General features: G+C 52.7%; 6 protein-coding genes across 6 annotated transcripts; 4 read left to right on the top strand and 2 right to left on the bottom strand.

Annotated features, from left to right (window-relative positions):
- Nucleotides 1-916: 916 nt before the first annotated feature.
- TRIVIDRAFT_43927 (uncharacterized protein) lies at nt 917-2236 on the bottom strand (the record flags this gene model as incomplete). Its single annotated transcript, XM_014097609.1, has 1 exon — nt 917-2236. The coding sequence occupies one exon, from the start codon at nt 2234-2236 to the stop codon at nt 917-919; it is 1320 nt and encodes a 439-aa protein (XP_013953084.1).
- Nucleotides 2237-3201: 965 nt separating this feature from the next.
- On the top strand, nt 3202-4381 carry TRIVIDRAFT_216651 (uncharacterized protein; the record flags this gene model as incomplete). Its single annotated transcript, XM_014097610.1, has 1 exon — nt 3202-4381. One exon carries the CDS (start codon nt 3362-3364, stop codon nt 3773-3775), a length of 414 nt encoding a protein of 137 aa, XP_013953085.1.
- Nucleotides 4382-4978: 597 nt separating this feature from the next.
- On the top strand, nt 4979-6441 carry TRIVIDRAFT_216652 (uncharacterized protein; the record flags this gene model as incomplete). Its single annotated transcript, XM_014097611.1, has 1 exon — nt 4979-6441. The coding sequence occupies one exon, from the start codon at nt 5208-5210 to the stop codon at nt 6117-6119; it is 912 nt and encodes a 303-aa protein (XP_013953086.1).
- A 365-nt stretch (nt 6442-6806) lies between these two features.
- Nucleotides 6807-7833, top strand: TRIVIDRAFT_44038 (uncharacterized protein; the record flags this gene model as incomplete). Its single annotated transcript, XM_014097612.1, has 2 exons — nt 6807-7256; nt 7330-7833. The coding sequence occupies 2 exons, from the start codon at nt 6807-6809 to the stop codon at nt 7831-7833; spliced, it is 954 nt and encodes a 317-aa protein (XP_013953087.1).
- Nucleotides 7834-8082: 249 nt separating this feature from the next.
- Nucleotides 8083-8776, bottom strand: TRIVIDRAFT_43733 (uncharacterized protein; the record flags this gene model as incomplete). The annotated part of the gene is made up of 3 exons (XM_014097613.1): nt 8083-8463; nt 8533-8590; nt 8679-8776. Coding segments are annotated over 3 exons (537 nt in total), but the record flags the coding sequence as incomplete, so codon positions are not given.
- A 4099-nt stretch (nt 8777-12875) lies between these two features.
- On the top strand, nt 12876-14477 carry TRIVIDRAFT_43724 (uncharacterized protein; the record flags this gene model as incomplete). The annotated part of the gene is made up of 1 exon (XM_014097614.1): nt 12876-14477. One exon carries the CDS (start codon nt 12876-12878, stop codon nt 14475-14477), a length of 1602 nt encoding a protein of 533 aa, XP_013953089.1.
- Nucleotides 14478-14616: the final 139 nt, after the last annotated feature.

Consider the following 14616-nt stretch of genomic DNA (forward strand, 5'->3'; position numbering starts at 1 on the left):
CGCTTTTGCCGCTTTTGATTCTAGACGGGGTGGAGAGATTGCTCCGGGGTCGCACTAGCAGAACAGAGCAAAGTGGACTGGCTCCAGCTATGGCGTGATTTGCGCAGAAGAGCTAGACTAGAAAATAAGATGGCTGTGATGCGGGCAAGTCTGGAGGAGAGGCGCGACAATACGAGTACTATGCTCTATACTGGTACAAGCAGGACTGTAGAATTACATTTACATACCCGGGACTGAGATTTACCAATGTCGAGAAACATAGAAAAATGGTACTAGTTATTTATATATATTTTTAATTTTACACTGAATTTCTAATAAGTCGATACCCCAAAATAGAAACAGCATCAGGAATGAGAAATAAAAAACAAAACTTCGACGCCTCCGATCAAGCTCATTCGTCACTGTGCAGTTGCTTCTGCCCCGCTCCTGTCAGTCCCACGTGCGTCTCTGGCACATGTTTCAAGACACCAAAGATGCTTAGTCATTTGTCAGAGACAAGTAAAACTCCAAGATTATCATGGCCAAGTCGATTCCATTGGAAGTACCAACTACTATTAGCATCTGTGATTTTGTATCTGGTATCTAATCATGATCAAATGGCTTATTTTATTGTGAATTCAATCTATAACAAAATACTTGCCAAGGTATCTATAACCTATATAAGTCGAGTCGCTGTGTAATTCATTCTTCAGCCCTCACAAACTGTCGGGTATATGTTCCATGCAGGACGACAGAATCTCAACATTTCGCTCTTTCACGCCCAATACGCCTTTCACGAGCATCAACAACTCCAAAAATCTTATCTCCACAAAAAAAGAAAGTGAAACAAACAAACAAACAAACAAATAGACCCCCAAGAAAGTATCCAACAACTTACATCATCATCTTTCACCTCTAGCCCTCTCAGATCTCAGCCTCAGGCCTCAGATCTCAGCCCCCATTTCACCAGCATAGGCCTTTGCTTGCCCATCCAATTCTCCATCTTATCAAGTCCATGATGAAGTCCCCAAAGCACCATCCCCAAATCATCCATGTCCTCTGGCAACGCTTCTTGAGTGTCCGGGATAAACGTCCGGATCGTCACTTGCAACTTTGGTCCTCGCGCCCACATGGCCTCCCATTCCACTGCCGTCTTGGCCTCCCAGAGTGCTACCTGGGCAGTAAACTTGAGCTGCAGCGAGCGCGCCTCGGCTTGGTCCCAGCCTTGCTTCAGGAAGGCGTATGTACCTGAGAGGATTTCGGCAGTGAGGATACTGCGGCGCATGCTTTCGTAGTAAATCCAAGATGACCAGCTGTCCATAGTCTTGGAGAATGACTGAAGCCGCGGATACAAGGCCGCCAGCAGCGACTGCACAATGGCTTCGTCCCGCTCCGCACGCATTCGCTCACTTACATCGTCTCTTGAGAAGAAGCGAATGCACTGGTACACGACGAATGCCTGCAGTATCGGCAGCAGGTCGAGTTCAGCTCCGGCGACCGTCTCAGCTGCGGAAGTAATCGCATGGCGGATGGAACCAATGAGGCGGGTGACTCTCTTGGCAATCTCGCCTCTCACGAGTGATGCATTGGCCGTGTTTCTCATGCAGTGCAGCGCACTTGCAGCGAGGGCTTCCTGCAGCACCTCTGAGGCTGACACCTGCGTGTGGTGGATGAAGCAGTTCTGGCCCGTCATGGCGAGGATTTGCGGCTGCATCGCAAACCGGCTGGCCGCCCACTCAGTCCGCGACTGGAACACCTGGCCAGTGGTCACAGGAGAGTCGGTTATGTCAAAGTAAATAAACTCGGGGGTGGAGAACTCGCGGCCAAAGGCCAGCGTCGGCTCTATCGGCCCCGAACTCGGGCCCAATGATAGGACAGTCTGATCCTGGGTTTGAGAAACGTATTCGTCTAATTGGGACAGCAAGCAAGGCACAAGCGGTGGGGGCACCGTTGACGAAGGACCCGGCGACAGATACGCGCTGCCATGGCTGCTCCCACTGCTGCTACTACTGCTGCTGCTGCTGATGCTCCCGCCCAGCTGCCAGATGCCGCTCAGATCCTGCGTTATACTCGTATCGGCCCTGACACCCGCAGCTGATGAGTCGAGGCCCAACTGCTCTGCGCTCCCAATCGCCATCCAGGGATAGACGCAGTCCTTTCTCCCCCTACGACAACGGCCGCACGTCGGCAGGTCGAGGTCGCACCGCCGCTTGCCCGCCACACAAGCGGCGCACGATTTTCTACGGGTTGAGATCATGGCGAGCGGTATCTGGGAGATCTGCGGAATAACGATAAAGGGCGAGTGCGGAAGTGAGGGAGAGAAGCAAGGCAAGATTCGAGACTCGGGGCTTGTAGACGCGGTTCTCCTGTCCCGTCACGGCCCCACAAAAGTGCGGAATTCCGCCTTTCATGTCCGCCGGAGGTGGGACGACAACCGGCGAGGATACAAAGAAGCACGGCGTTGTATGAAGGAAGCTGTACAGGTGCGTGAAGAAAAACACGGAGCATGAAATGTCTTTTCTCTGTATGTATGGTGTAGGCTGTGTGTAATTGACGGGTTACCGGCAAAACAATCCTATAAAGGGAGTTGCGAGGTACAACTCTCCATGTATGGAGTATTGATGAATGTACATCACAGTTGGGCTCCTTGAAAATACTACAGTCAAATTAAACCTTCAATTTCATTCAACATGGCAGCCACTTCAAGCCAAGACTGCATCATCCCCTACCGCGTCATCTGCATCACGGATAAGGCGCACAAGGCCTCTTACCCGGCCATTTCTCCCTCCCGCCCCGCCCTCTCCCAAGCCGGCCGAACCGTCCTCATCACCGGCGGCAGCGGGGGCATCGGCTACGGAATCGCCCTCGCCTTTGCAGCCGCTGGAGCCGATAGAGTCATCATAGTCGGCCGGGAAGAAGCCAAGCAACGTGGTGCAGCTCTGAGCCTTGCTACGGATGCGGGTCCTGATTCGCACACCAAGTTCGAGGGGAGAGCCGCTTCACCGGCGAGCCCCGAGAGCATCGACAGCCTCTGGGACGCCCTTGAGTCTGAGGGTATCCAGGTCGACGTGCTCGTGCTGAATGCCGCTGTGACGGGCTCTACAACAACAGAGTCCCTGTGGACTGTGGGATGGGAATCCATCTGGGAACAGTACATAGTCAATGTTCGTTCTCTCAGCCACTACGGCCAGCGGTTCTGGATGCAAAGCGGGGACAAAAAGGCAAGTCACAGATCCCATATCCCTTTTCTCATGCTTCAGCAGTCAGGTATCTTGACGGAATAGTCTACTAACAACCCCGTTTCGTGCAGAGATATCTCGTCAATGTGGCTACGTCGGCGATTCACGACTGGGCTGCTGGCGAGGCCGTCAAAGCCTACGGAATGACCAAGAACTCGGGTGTGCTCTTGCTACAGCAGCTTGCACGGGACACACCAGCCTCCAAGATGCAGATTGTCAGCTTCCACCCGGGGGCCATATTGAGCCCTGGCGCCAAGCATGCAGGCCTAAATGAACAATCTCTCAACTGGGATGACAGTGCGTACAGTCCTTGCTCTTTGACACAAGTTTTCTCCAGCTACGGCCTTCCTTGTCGGGTAGTCAATACTAACCATCCTTGCCATCTAGTCAGCCTCCCCTCTTCTGTTGCCATCTGGGCGGCTTCGGACGAAGCAGCGTTTTTGCATGGCCGATTCATCTGGTCAGCATGGGATGTCGAAGAGCTGCAGAGTGGGCCCCTCCGAGAGCGCATTGAGAAGGATGAGCAGTTTCTGCGAATCGGTGTGCATGGTGTATAACTGGAGTGACACTTCGTTGCACCTAGATGATTGAATCGCCTAGCCGTTGTGTGCAGTACAAAGATGTAGGAGTGGTATAAGGCCAGGAGTCGGTCGATACACTTGAAGATAGCAGCAAACTAGAACCAGAGTAATAGAGAACCAACCCCATTCTATCCGAACATTCCTGCGTCATGCAAGGGCCAGTCAGTCGGAGGCTTATTGCAGCAGAAGTACTCACCTCGGACTCTCGGGCATGTGTAATCAATGCCTCTCCTCTCCTCCATCAATACGGAGTAAAGCACTCCATCATCCGAGCTGACGAGGCACACCTCGCTAACATTAGTTGGCAATAAACAGCCTTCCCCATTCAGCCAATATTCAGCTCTCCAATAATCCTCAACGCGACGAGCCGGTTCGGACCCTCGCGGCGATCCACACAAGGCCCATAATAAAAGGCATCTTTCAGCCAAGCGGCGCTCGGCTCCCGACGCCCGCCTAGCCGCCGACAGCCCGAAGGCGCACAAAATGAACCGTCTGCCCGTCGAGATGGCATCAAATTTCTTGCAGGAGCTTGTCCAGACGTCTCCAGTAGATCCGTAACTCTGGTACGGCTTTCATCCCCGGATTTCCAAGCTTTTGAGCCCTTCCATGATCCCTTCGTGACTCTTCGAGATGCATTCGTCATCCGGGATGAGATCATTCCCTCCCTGCTTGACGATTACACCTCCGGCGGCCACTCCATTTCTAAGCCAACAAGCCCCGGAAAACCCTTCGCAGCCCCAGTATTTCGAAACTGGAGCCTGTCCAAGTAGAAGATACTCGAATGATTGCTGATTCGTCCCGTGTAATGCAAAGTCCTTGTTACTGAAATCCAATCCTGGGGGTCCCGCTTCCAGCCAATCAGAGCCACTAGCTCGACATCGCGGAAGCTTTGGCGTCGATGTCGTGATCGCTCCTAGACGCAACGCCAGACGCCCAGGGAGCTTCCAAGGCGCGTGCTCAATGCATTTGGCTCGTTTTTTTTGCTCCCTCTGAGCGATGTTCCGTCAGGCCTGGTAAATTGGACGGGGGTCCTGCGTTTGCAATCCTTGGGGCTCGGTGTTTTTCAGGCAGGCGAATTAGTCAGGGCGGGCGAAAAACAGGGCCAGATTCCCCAGATTGCCTTCCTTTCATATACAGAGAGCCTGCCCCCAAGATTCTCCCGTAATAATAAAAGTCCAGCTTTCATTCTTTGCTCCCATAGACCTTTGACTGGCATCCCCCTTTGATCAGTGACACTCTTCTCTCCAAGAAACTAGTCCCGAAGAAAGACAGCCACTTGAACCTCTGAATCATCTCGCACTTGCGAATACAATTCTCCTCTCAGGCACAACAACCCAAGCACCTCTTCGGTTGCCCAACCAAGAGATCACCTCAATCATCCACAAAGGCCTCCTTCTCTTTCGTCGTCATGTCCGTCATCATGGAGCAGTCGACGGCTCAGTCGTCTTATACCCACAAGATTGATGCCAACGACATCGAATCTGGCTATGTCTCCGGCCAGTCCGATTACTCTCCGTCACCGCGAGAAGAGAAGCCCGTTGTTTCCCTCAGCAAGTCTCACATCGAATACCTCAACCAGCAGATGGAGACCATGCACCCCATGGACATCCTCCGCTTCTGCAGAATCATGTTCCCCAACCTCTACCAGTCAACGGCGTTTGGCCTGACAGGTCTCGCCACCATGGACATGCTGTCCAAGATCCAGGCGGAGAACCCAGAGTCCCGCACTGTGGACCTCATCTTCCTTGACACTCTGTACCACTTCAAGGAGACATATGAGCTTGTCGACCGAGTCAGGGAAAGATATCCCAACGTCCCCATCCACGTCTTCAAGCCCGACGGCATGGAGACTGCCCAGCAGCTTGAGGAGACGTATGGAGAGGAGTTTTACCACACTGCCGGCGACATGTATGACTGGATCGTCAAGGTCGAGCCCCTTCAGCGAGCATATGAAGAGCTCAAGGTGGCAGCAGTGCTCAACGGCCGTCGACGATCTCAGGGTGCAGCCCGTGGCTCCATCCCCATCATCGAGCTCGATGAGGAGAGAAACATTGTCAAGATCAACCCCATGGCCGCTTGGTCCTTTGCCCAGGTCAACGCGTACATCAAGGAGAACAATGTCCCCTACAACGCCTTGCTTGACCAGGGCTACAAGTCGGTTGGCGACTGGCACTCGACCAGCCCGGTCGGCGAGGGAGAAGATGAGCGTGCCGGCCGCTGGAAGGGCCAGAACAAGACCGAATGCGGCATCCACAACAAAAAGTCCAAGTACGCCGAGTTTATTGCTCAGCAGGAGAACCAGGTTGCGCCTGTTTCATGAGCGTACGCGTCTGTTCCTCTCAACCGAGGCGCTCTCTCCGTACGCAGGACCGGGGAACCTGGATAGATTTGTTATGACATGATGACCTTTAATGGCATTGGCGATTGGAGTCTTGGGAGTTGCATCGATGGACCAGCATTGGATGGGGGTTTGACCCCATAGATATATCATGGGCGGCGTTCGGCTTGATTTTGTTTCTTTTTCCTTGACCCTTCTTATCCCGAGAATTCACCGACTGAGCAGGTTTCTGACAAAAAGGCGGCATCACATGCCCGTGGCAGTAGATAGCGGGAGTGAAATAAAGAAAAGTAATTCAGTATCGACTCTTTCTGTGTCTTGTGCAACTGTGAATGTTGGGGGAAGCATCATGAAGTCAGCACTGCGTCGGTTTCTGGAACGTGTTTATTTGAGCCACTCGCTGCCCCGCGCCACGCCCCGTAGATAAGCGTCTGACAGCGATCCGCGACACTAACCACCAGTTTTTGATAGGGCACTATCACTCATTCAAGACTTGATTTTCAGTACCTCTCCAGGGTAACAATAACCAGCGTGTTCTTTGTGACGGGGATTTCATTCAGAATTTGAGCAGAGCGGTCGTCTTTTTTTCTGCATTCAATTTCTCCTCCATTTTTTTTTTTTTTAAAAAAAAAAATTATCTAGGCATTTGTTTCAGATATCATCCACAGTATGCAAACTCTCACTCAGCCGTCAGCTCCATTCCGCGAGAAAAAGTCAAAAATCCTTGAGCAGCTTGCAGTCCCGGACACCGAATACTCTGACGCATCACCCAAAGGCTCCGTCGATGAAGGAATTCGGTATCTTATTGACGAAATCAACACTGCTGAGGGATTTGTCACAACGAGTAGCTGCGCCGGGCGTGCGAGTGTATTCCTCGAAGGCAGAAAAACCAAGTCTGGAGATGCAGACAACGGCGAGAGTGAGCAGGTTGCGAGAGTAGGCGGGAAAGGTGCTGGAGGAACGTGGCTGTACGTATCTCACGATGCTCGGGCTGATGGAGATGCCACATATTTGGATTGGATGCAGAGTCTAGGGCTGCCTGATGGGGTGGATATGATTGAGACTCTTCCTGATGGAAGCAGTGAAAGGAGACTCATACACTTCAAGTTTGAGCCCATGGTGAGCAATCCCTTTTTATATTCGCCGAAGAGACAATCCATTATGGCATAAGCTAACTGGATGCGCTTCAAAGATTCTCCACGTTCTTACTGCATCACTTGGCCACGCTCAGCTTCTTCTGCGCTGTGCCTTACAAGCCGGATTCCGCGAATCTGGTGCCATCAATATCACTTCCCAGTCCAACGAGCAAACCATGCCCATGGTCGCCATACGGTCCATGGGTCTAAGCCTCGAATCCCTCGTTGGCTACCAGGACTCGGACGGGCAACGCCGACGGATAGTCTCTGCCGGATATTTCAAAATGCTCCTACAGATATCCAATGAACGGTTCGTGGAAAACACAAAACGCATAGAAAGGTTCAGGTCCGCGTTCAAGGAGCTTGTACTTGAACCAAAGTCATCAAGCATCCCAAAGAAATTGAACCCCGAGGGTAAGGAGTGGGAAGATGCTGCTGCCAGGCGCGAGAGGTTGCGAGCGGAAGGGCTGAAGAGGAAAGCGGCGCTTCAGGCGGAAAAGGCCGATGCACCATCATCACAAGCTATAGATGTTGAAATGCAAATAAATTCTGCTTTTTAGCGCAATAATGTCTTCTTTTTTGTTCATACATTGTGCCCCATGCATGCAGCTTTTACCGCTGCCGTCTTGCTATAGTGTACAGATATACACACCTATCCCAACTCGCTCCCCTGGATTTCGGCCAGTGCGTTTGAATCACTGACTGTCATCGTAAGTCTATGTAGCCGCTAGTCTCTCTTCTTTTGCTTCTTTCTTTTTCTTTTCTACCATCTCACCTTGCCTCCTTTTTTCACCTTCTCGGAAATGACTCTATGCAGTGACCCTGTTGATCCAGTCCTTCTCCAGCTTCTTCACTTCCGCCTTGAACGCCTCGACCTCGTCATAGCAGACCAGCGGTCTCCTGTCGTTCTCCCTCAAGCATCGAATGACATTGTTTCGTGCCGTCTCGACACTTTCAGGCAGCTCTCGCACAGTCTTGCGCTGCTCGAGCTTGCTGCGCAGCTCATCAATCTCCTTGCCAACGGTGTAGCGACTGGGGCCCTTTTCCTCAGTGACTGAAGAGGCAGCCTCTGCGATTTTCTCGTGTGCGAATTTGAGGGCATCGGACTCTTGCTTTTGCAGCTTCTTGAGCTCCTCGGCAACGCGGGCCTGGATATGTTGCTCAACTAGCTTGGCGCGGGAGGCATCCGTCTGGGAACCGCTGGATCAGTCTCGAAGAACATCACAACTACAGGGGATCGAATCGAATCGAGGGCGTACTTCGGGGCTAGTTTGCAGCGACTCCATGACTGGCAGAGAGACGCTTGGCGGTCCTGAGCTGTTTTGATATAAAATTTCACCTCGTTAGCTGGCGCATGGGGCTTTCGGGAAATGGCTTTTTTTGTTCAATTGGCATGATTACATACACCTTCCATTCGTAGGCCTGGGGCTTAGACTCTTGGGCACCCATGGCGACGGGCTCAATGGCGATGCGACAAATGTAGGACGGGTTGAGCTCGTGATAAGCGCTTTTGGAAAATTCCGGGCATATTCGGCTGGCGTCACTGGAGCTGCCGGGTCCGGAGGTTTCTGCCTGAGGAGCAAGTGTGGCTGGTGGAAGTGGCGCAAACGAAGTGGCTGGTGTGCGCCTCAATCAAGTTGGGAAACCTCAAAACCTCAAGTTCCAGTGCTCGCTTAGTAAGGTGGAGCATCACTCGACTGCGATTTCGAGGTTTTATGTGCATAGGTATCTTAAAGTCACATGACCCTCCGTGTTTCACAGTTCAATAATCAATTCATCGAACTGATTGATAAAAAACAATTAATTGTTCAAGCCAACAATAGCAAGCCGAGTTCGATTACACAATGAGAAAAGGAGAAGCGACCGATGGAATCCAACAAGCCCGTTTGTTCTCTATTCTCTAATTTTTTCAGATCGATCTTGCTAGTGCGCAATCTCTGCTGTGTTTCAGAAGCCATGCATCGCTCCAGTTCGAGTGGCGCAGGTATTAAGATTGCCGAGCCTTTCGAATGGATGCTACTCGCACACGTACTAACGGTTTCGCCTTCAAAACCAGGACAGACGCAATCTTCAGCAGCCCATCATCACGACATGATCTTTGATTGTCGTTCCACGGAATCACGAAAAGCTTTTTCTTGGTGATTGAGCCAAGATGGTGATGACGGCTGCCATGGCTTCATCGGGTAATTCGCCGAAGCAGACGTGGGGCAGTTGAGCAAGTTGTGGCCCCTGGCAGCAGTAGATTAGATGAGTGGCCTTGGCCTCATCTTCCTGTGACATGCCAATGCGAAGGGTTCCAATGGGGTGGAAGGCCATTCGCTAGCATCATGCTTGTTGGGCTGTCCACGTTTTGCCCACCTCGAACTCTTGCTATTCCGCTATCGTATGGAAATTCCGGGCAGGCTCTGGACATGGCATGGCAGAGTGGAGAGGCGTTGCTCGTGCGCAATCTTAATGGTAATCTATGGCAATATATCTGTTAATATCCATCCCCAGCAACTGAGCAGGCGGTCCCGGATAGATGATTGACTCTTTAGGTGCCTTTCAGGTTCAGGTCGAATATTACCCAGGGGCTGTAGGATATGATTTAGGGCAGAAATATCTCCTTATGGCCTCGCATATCATGCCATCTTCTCGTCTGCTCATGCCACGCTACGCAGCCAGAGTGATATTTGTGCGGTGGCAGGAGATTACGACGAAGCAGTAGCCTTTTGCTGCTGGATATCTCGGGCTGAAACGACGTCTGTCCTAGTGTCGCCGCGATGACTTCCGCAGATCCGATGCGAAGGGCCGGCTTGTGCTTCTGACTGGCTGCTCTCCTCGCTGCAGTGTCGCAGTCGGTCGGAACGCAGAACCAGTCATCGTGAGTTTGCCACATCCCTCGTGTTTCTGTTTCCTCGCAGGCAACGGCAGGGAAACAAAAAAAAAAAAGGCACTCCCCTGAACTAGGCTCGATGGCATGCAGGGCCCGCACAAGTGGCTGGTTTCAGAACCGAGCGACCAGTCAAACGGCGCATGTCGACGTCAGACCCCAGCATCTGAAGCCAGAGATTGCAGCCAACCACGGCGTCCGGAACGGCGTTGGAGATGGTGCCTTTCCCTGTTGGGCGGCCGTCTGTCTTCTCTGCGTCGGCCATCCCTGCATAGCGCTCCCGAGCCGGGTCAAGAGCATGAGGGGAAGAGGCGCTGTTAGCCTATGAGTGGATGAGGGAGGGCGCCTAGAAGAGGCAAACGGCCAATTCTGCCCGAGATTCTGTAGAGCTGCTGAAGATGACGCCGGCGATGCGGATTTTGACTTGGCAGTACGTACGAAGTATCAGCTCGTATCCGTCATCCTGGAGCGCTGGCTGTAGATGCACGCAGCAAGGCGCAGTTACAAGTGTGTACACGCACATCAGACTTGGCGTCTGGGGAACATGACATGTGAAAAGCAAATTGATGCTGATGGTGCTATATTGAAGCCATTTTGGTTTGATGAATGTCACTCCTCAATGCCTCAAGGCCAGCCGTCTGCGGACCACTCTAACAGAGACAGACTCATTGTTGCGGTCAGAATTAAGCGTAAACTCAAACGGCAGACGACGGCCATTGAACATTGACTGATTCATCAATAATGTATTAATAATATTGACTTTTCTCCTCCAGCCTGATCTATTAGTAGTTGAGTTGGGTCGAGGCGAGTTGAGTCTCACCAGCTCGCTTTTAACTTCACAGCTGCAGTGGCGTGCTGACGTGCTCTTGGTACCTGCGTTTGGCGTCATGCAAACATGCTTCGTGCAGCAGAAACCAAGGCAGCTGGCGTTTTTAGCGGCCGCGTGCCACTGGCAGCCACTGGCAGCCATCCGAGCGGAGTTGGGCGCTAGAGAGCTCCAGGGGCCTCTGGGCGCCCCATCGAAGCTCCATAGGCCCCCATAGGCCCCCATAGAGGGAGCAGGGCCCTGGCTTGGGTGGTCCTGGGTGGTCTTGGGTGGTCCAGGGCGTCTGCTGGGGGCCCTCGGCAGGGGAGCGCTAACCGCTTGGCCGCGCACCTTCAACGCCCAGCAGCCACTGATCGCCTCCCACAACATGCCATCGCAGCCATCAGGGGGAATGTGGGCTGCCGAAGGCGAACCATCTTTTACTCTCCCTGCGCCCCCTCGAGGCCTCTTGTTTCCATCATCGTTTTTTGCCTGATTGTCTCTTTTCTTTCCAGCTTGGTTGGCTTGTCCTGTCCCTTCCTTCAGCCTCTGCGTTTCACCTGATTTGCCCACTCGCTCGTCATCACGTTGTTTCCACCTGACTGAAAAAAAAAAGAGAAACTGAAAAAAAAAAGTATTACTTCAACTGCCTCCCTCACAATCATTTCTCAAAAAGGCTGGTGATCTTCACACCTCGTCATCACCTTCAATCTCAATCCCAACTCTATTCTATTCCATCGAAACATTGGCTGCCAGCGGTCTATTTGTTTCTTTTTCTTCCCAGGACCCCCTTGGCGCGGAGATCGGCCTGACTATTGCAACTTTGCGTTTCAACTACCACTTTTGCCGCTGCACTCACATAACCGCCTCGCACATACCAGCGCCGGATCGTCAAGCTGAAACTTGGGCGGCATAAATAAACACGCCAAAGCAAATACACGCACGCAAGACAAGCAAAATACCGCTCCCGGTCGCCTCCTGTTGCTGAGATTATTTTTTTGACTTCCTGGTCCTTGCCGAAGTCTCCATCCCACACACTATTCCCTATCCACGGGTCCACTGGTTGCGCGTGTCAGCAACCCCCCAAGACGAAACAATCGAATCTCGCAAGGAAACAATTTCATTTTTGGACCGATTCATTGCCCCGAAAGCCGACTGGCCCTTCTGGAAACAAATTCTATTTGCCGCTACTGCGTGGTGACAAAGTCTACCGGCACACAGCAACGGGAGTCACTTGGGTCCCTGCAACCCAGTTTTTGTTTCGTCGCCTGTTCAGAGCGAACCAGTTTTCTTCTTCACCCCCCTTGAGCCTCTCTTTCCTTCCCGGCCTTGGTTGTTCGTTGTTACACGCACAGGATGCCATTCAACAACGAGGCGTAACACACACGAATTGTTTTTTTGCCCTTTCTTCCGACCGACCGTGACTCCATCTCGCTACTGAGTGGCGCTCTTTGGAACACGGCCGACACTCTCGTTTTTCCTGTTTGGATTCGCAAACAAGCACCTTTTTGGTTGGCAATTCGTTTCACTCTTTACGGCCTGCTCACCACTGCATCCTCACACTCATTTACCCTGCCTCTCCCGACGACGAAATCCTAGACCTCGTCCAGAAAACAAAAAAAAAAAAAAAAAGAAAGAAAAAAAGCAAAGACCAAGACAAAATGGACTTCCATCCGCGCCGGTTCGCTGGTGGCATCGAGTCCCTGGTGCCCTCACGGGTGCTTCAAGTCAGGTCGTCGGATAGCTCAGAGGTACCATCCAATCCAACCATTGCACCCTATACCACCGCGCTAAATGGTGTCAATCAGACTCAGAACATTCTATTTAAGGATATCCTTTGGACCAGTCTGGGAGCCGTTGCTGTCATTGTGTTACTTATCAGAATCGCAGAATTACTATGGGCCAAGCTGCGCCAGGTGTCGGCCATGTCGGTGCCGCGAGACAAGCAGGGCTACTGGAAGATCTCGCAATGGAGCTGGATGCCGGGCGTCAAGAAGCATATGATTTACGCTCCTCTCTTTGGAAAGCGCCACAACCGCGAGTTTCGCTTTTCGTCCGCCATCAACGTCGGCACTCTGCCCTCGAGACTACACGCCACGCTGCTGTTCCTGTATCTTGCTAGCAACATTGCGTACATGTTCATCCTCGACTGGACGCAGGCCAATTACTACTCGTTTTGCGCTGAGCTGCGAGGCCGAGCCGGTACCTTGGCCCTCGTCAACATGGTGCCCCTGATCATCATGGCTGGCCGCAACAACCCCCTTATCGGTCTCCTGCAAATCAGCTTCGATACATACAACCTCCTGCACCGCTGGATGGGCCGCATTGTCGCCGTCGAAGTCATTATCCACACTGTTGCCTGGGCCATTCCGAGTGTCGCTAACAGCGGCTGGTCTGGTGTCTGGAAGTCGATCTTCAAGGTACCTTTCCTCGGATATGGAGGTCTGGGCACGCTCGCCCTGACTCTGATCTTTTTCTTGGCCGTCTCGCCCCTCCGACACGCCTTTTACGAGACGTTCCTCAACCTTCACATCATTCTCGCCGGCATTGCCTTTGCCTGTACTTGGATCCACTGCGTCACCGCCAGTATTCCCGGTGGCCTCCCGCAACTGTCCTGGATCATCGCGATCGTGGCGCTGTGGATTGCCGACCGCCTGGCCCGCATTGTCCGCCTTGCGTGGGTCAACTGGTCCGACAAGGGCTTTGCCGACGCTCTGTGCGAGCCCATGCCTGGCGAGGTCACCCGAGTCACCTTCCGCCTGCCGCGATACGTCAACATCAAGCCGGGAACCCACGCCTACCTCCGCTTCTGGAACGTCAATGTGTGGGAGAGCCATCCCTTTTCCATTGCCTGGGTTGAGCACGAGATCCAACACTCCCTGCCGACATCCGAGAAGGAGCCTCTCACCGCGATGGACCGTAGCAATGCGACCACCTTGGTGTCGTTCCTCATTGGTGCACAGACCGGCATGACACGAAAACTATACAACACGGTCAAGGGCCAGGAGCAGGGCATCCGAATGAAGGCGGCGCTTGAGGGCCCGTATGCTGGACATCACAGCCTCGACTCGTACGGCCACGCCGTCCTGTTTGCTGGCTCCACGGGCATCACGCATCAGATTTCCTACATTCGACACCTGCTCAACGGCTACAATGAAGGCACCGTTGCGACTCGACGGGTGACGCTTGTCTGGATTATCCGGGAGTATGAATCCCTCGAGTGGGTGCGCCCATTCATGGACCAGATCTTGCGAATCCCCAACCGCAAAGACATCCTTCGCATCCAAGTCTTTGTCACGCGACCACAAAATCCCCGTGACATTGCCAGTTCCAGCTCAACGGTCAAGATGTTCCCTGGACGTCCCAACGTGCCGCTATTGCTGGCCAAGGAGGTTCAGGAGCAGGTCGGCGCCATGGTGGTCACCGTCTGCGGGCCCGGTGCTTTAGCGGACGACGTGCGAGGCGCTGTCCGATCGGTGCAAGGACACACCGTTGTCGATTTCATCGAGGAGAGCTTCACATGGTGATGTGCATATACGCAATCTATATCTTTATCTGGGTATTATGAAACGATGTTTGCAAAGAATCTTTTATACTATACTAGATGGGAGGGATCGAGGCGCTAGCCGGCGAAGGACGCTTTTTTTTTTACCATTCGACCTGTAT

This window comes from Trichoderma virens (genome assembly GCF_000170995.1).
Source record: "Trichoderma virens Gv29-8 chromosome Unknown TRIVIscaffold_85, whole genome shotgun sequence".
NCBI lineage: Eukaryota > Fungi > Ascomycota > Sordariomycetes > Hypocreales > Hypocreaceae > Trichoderma > Trichoderma virens.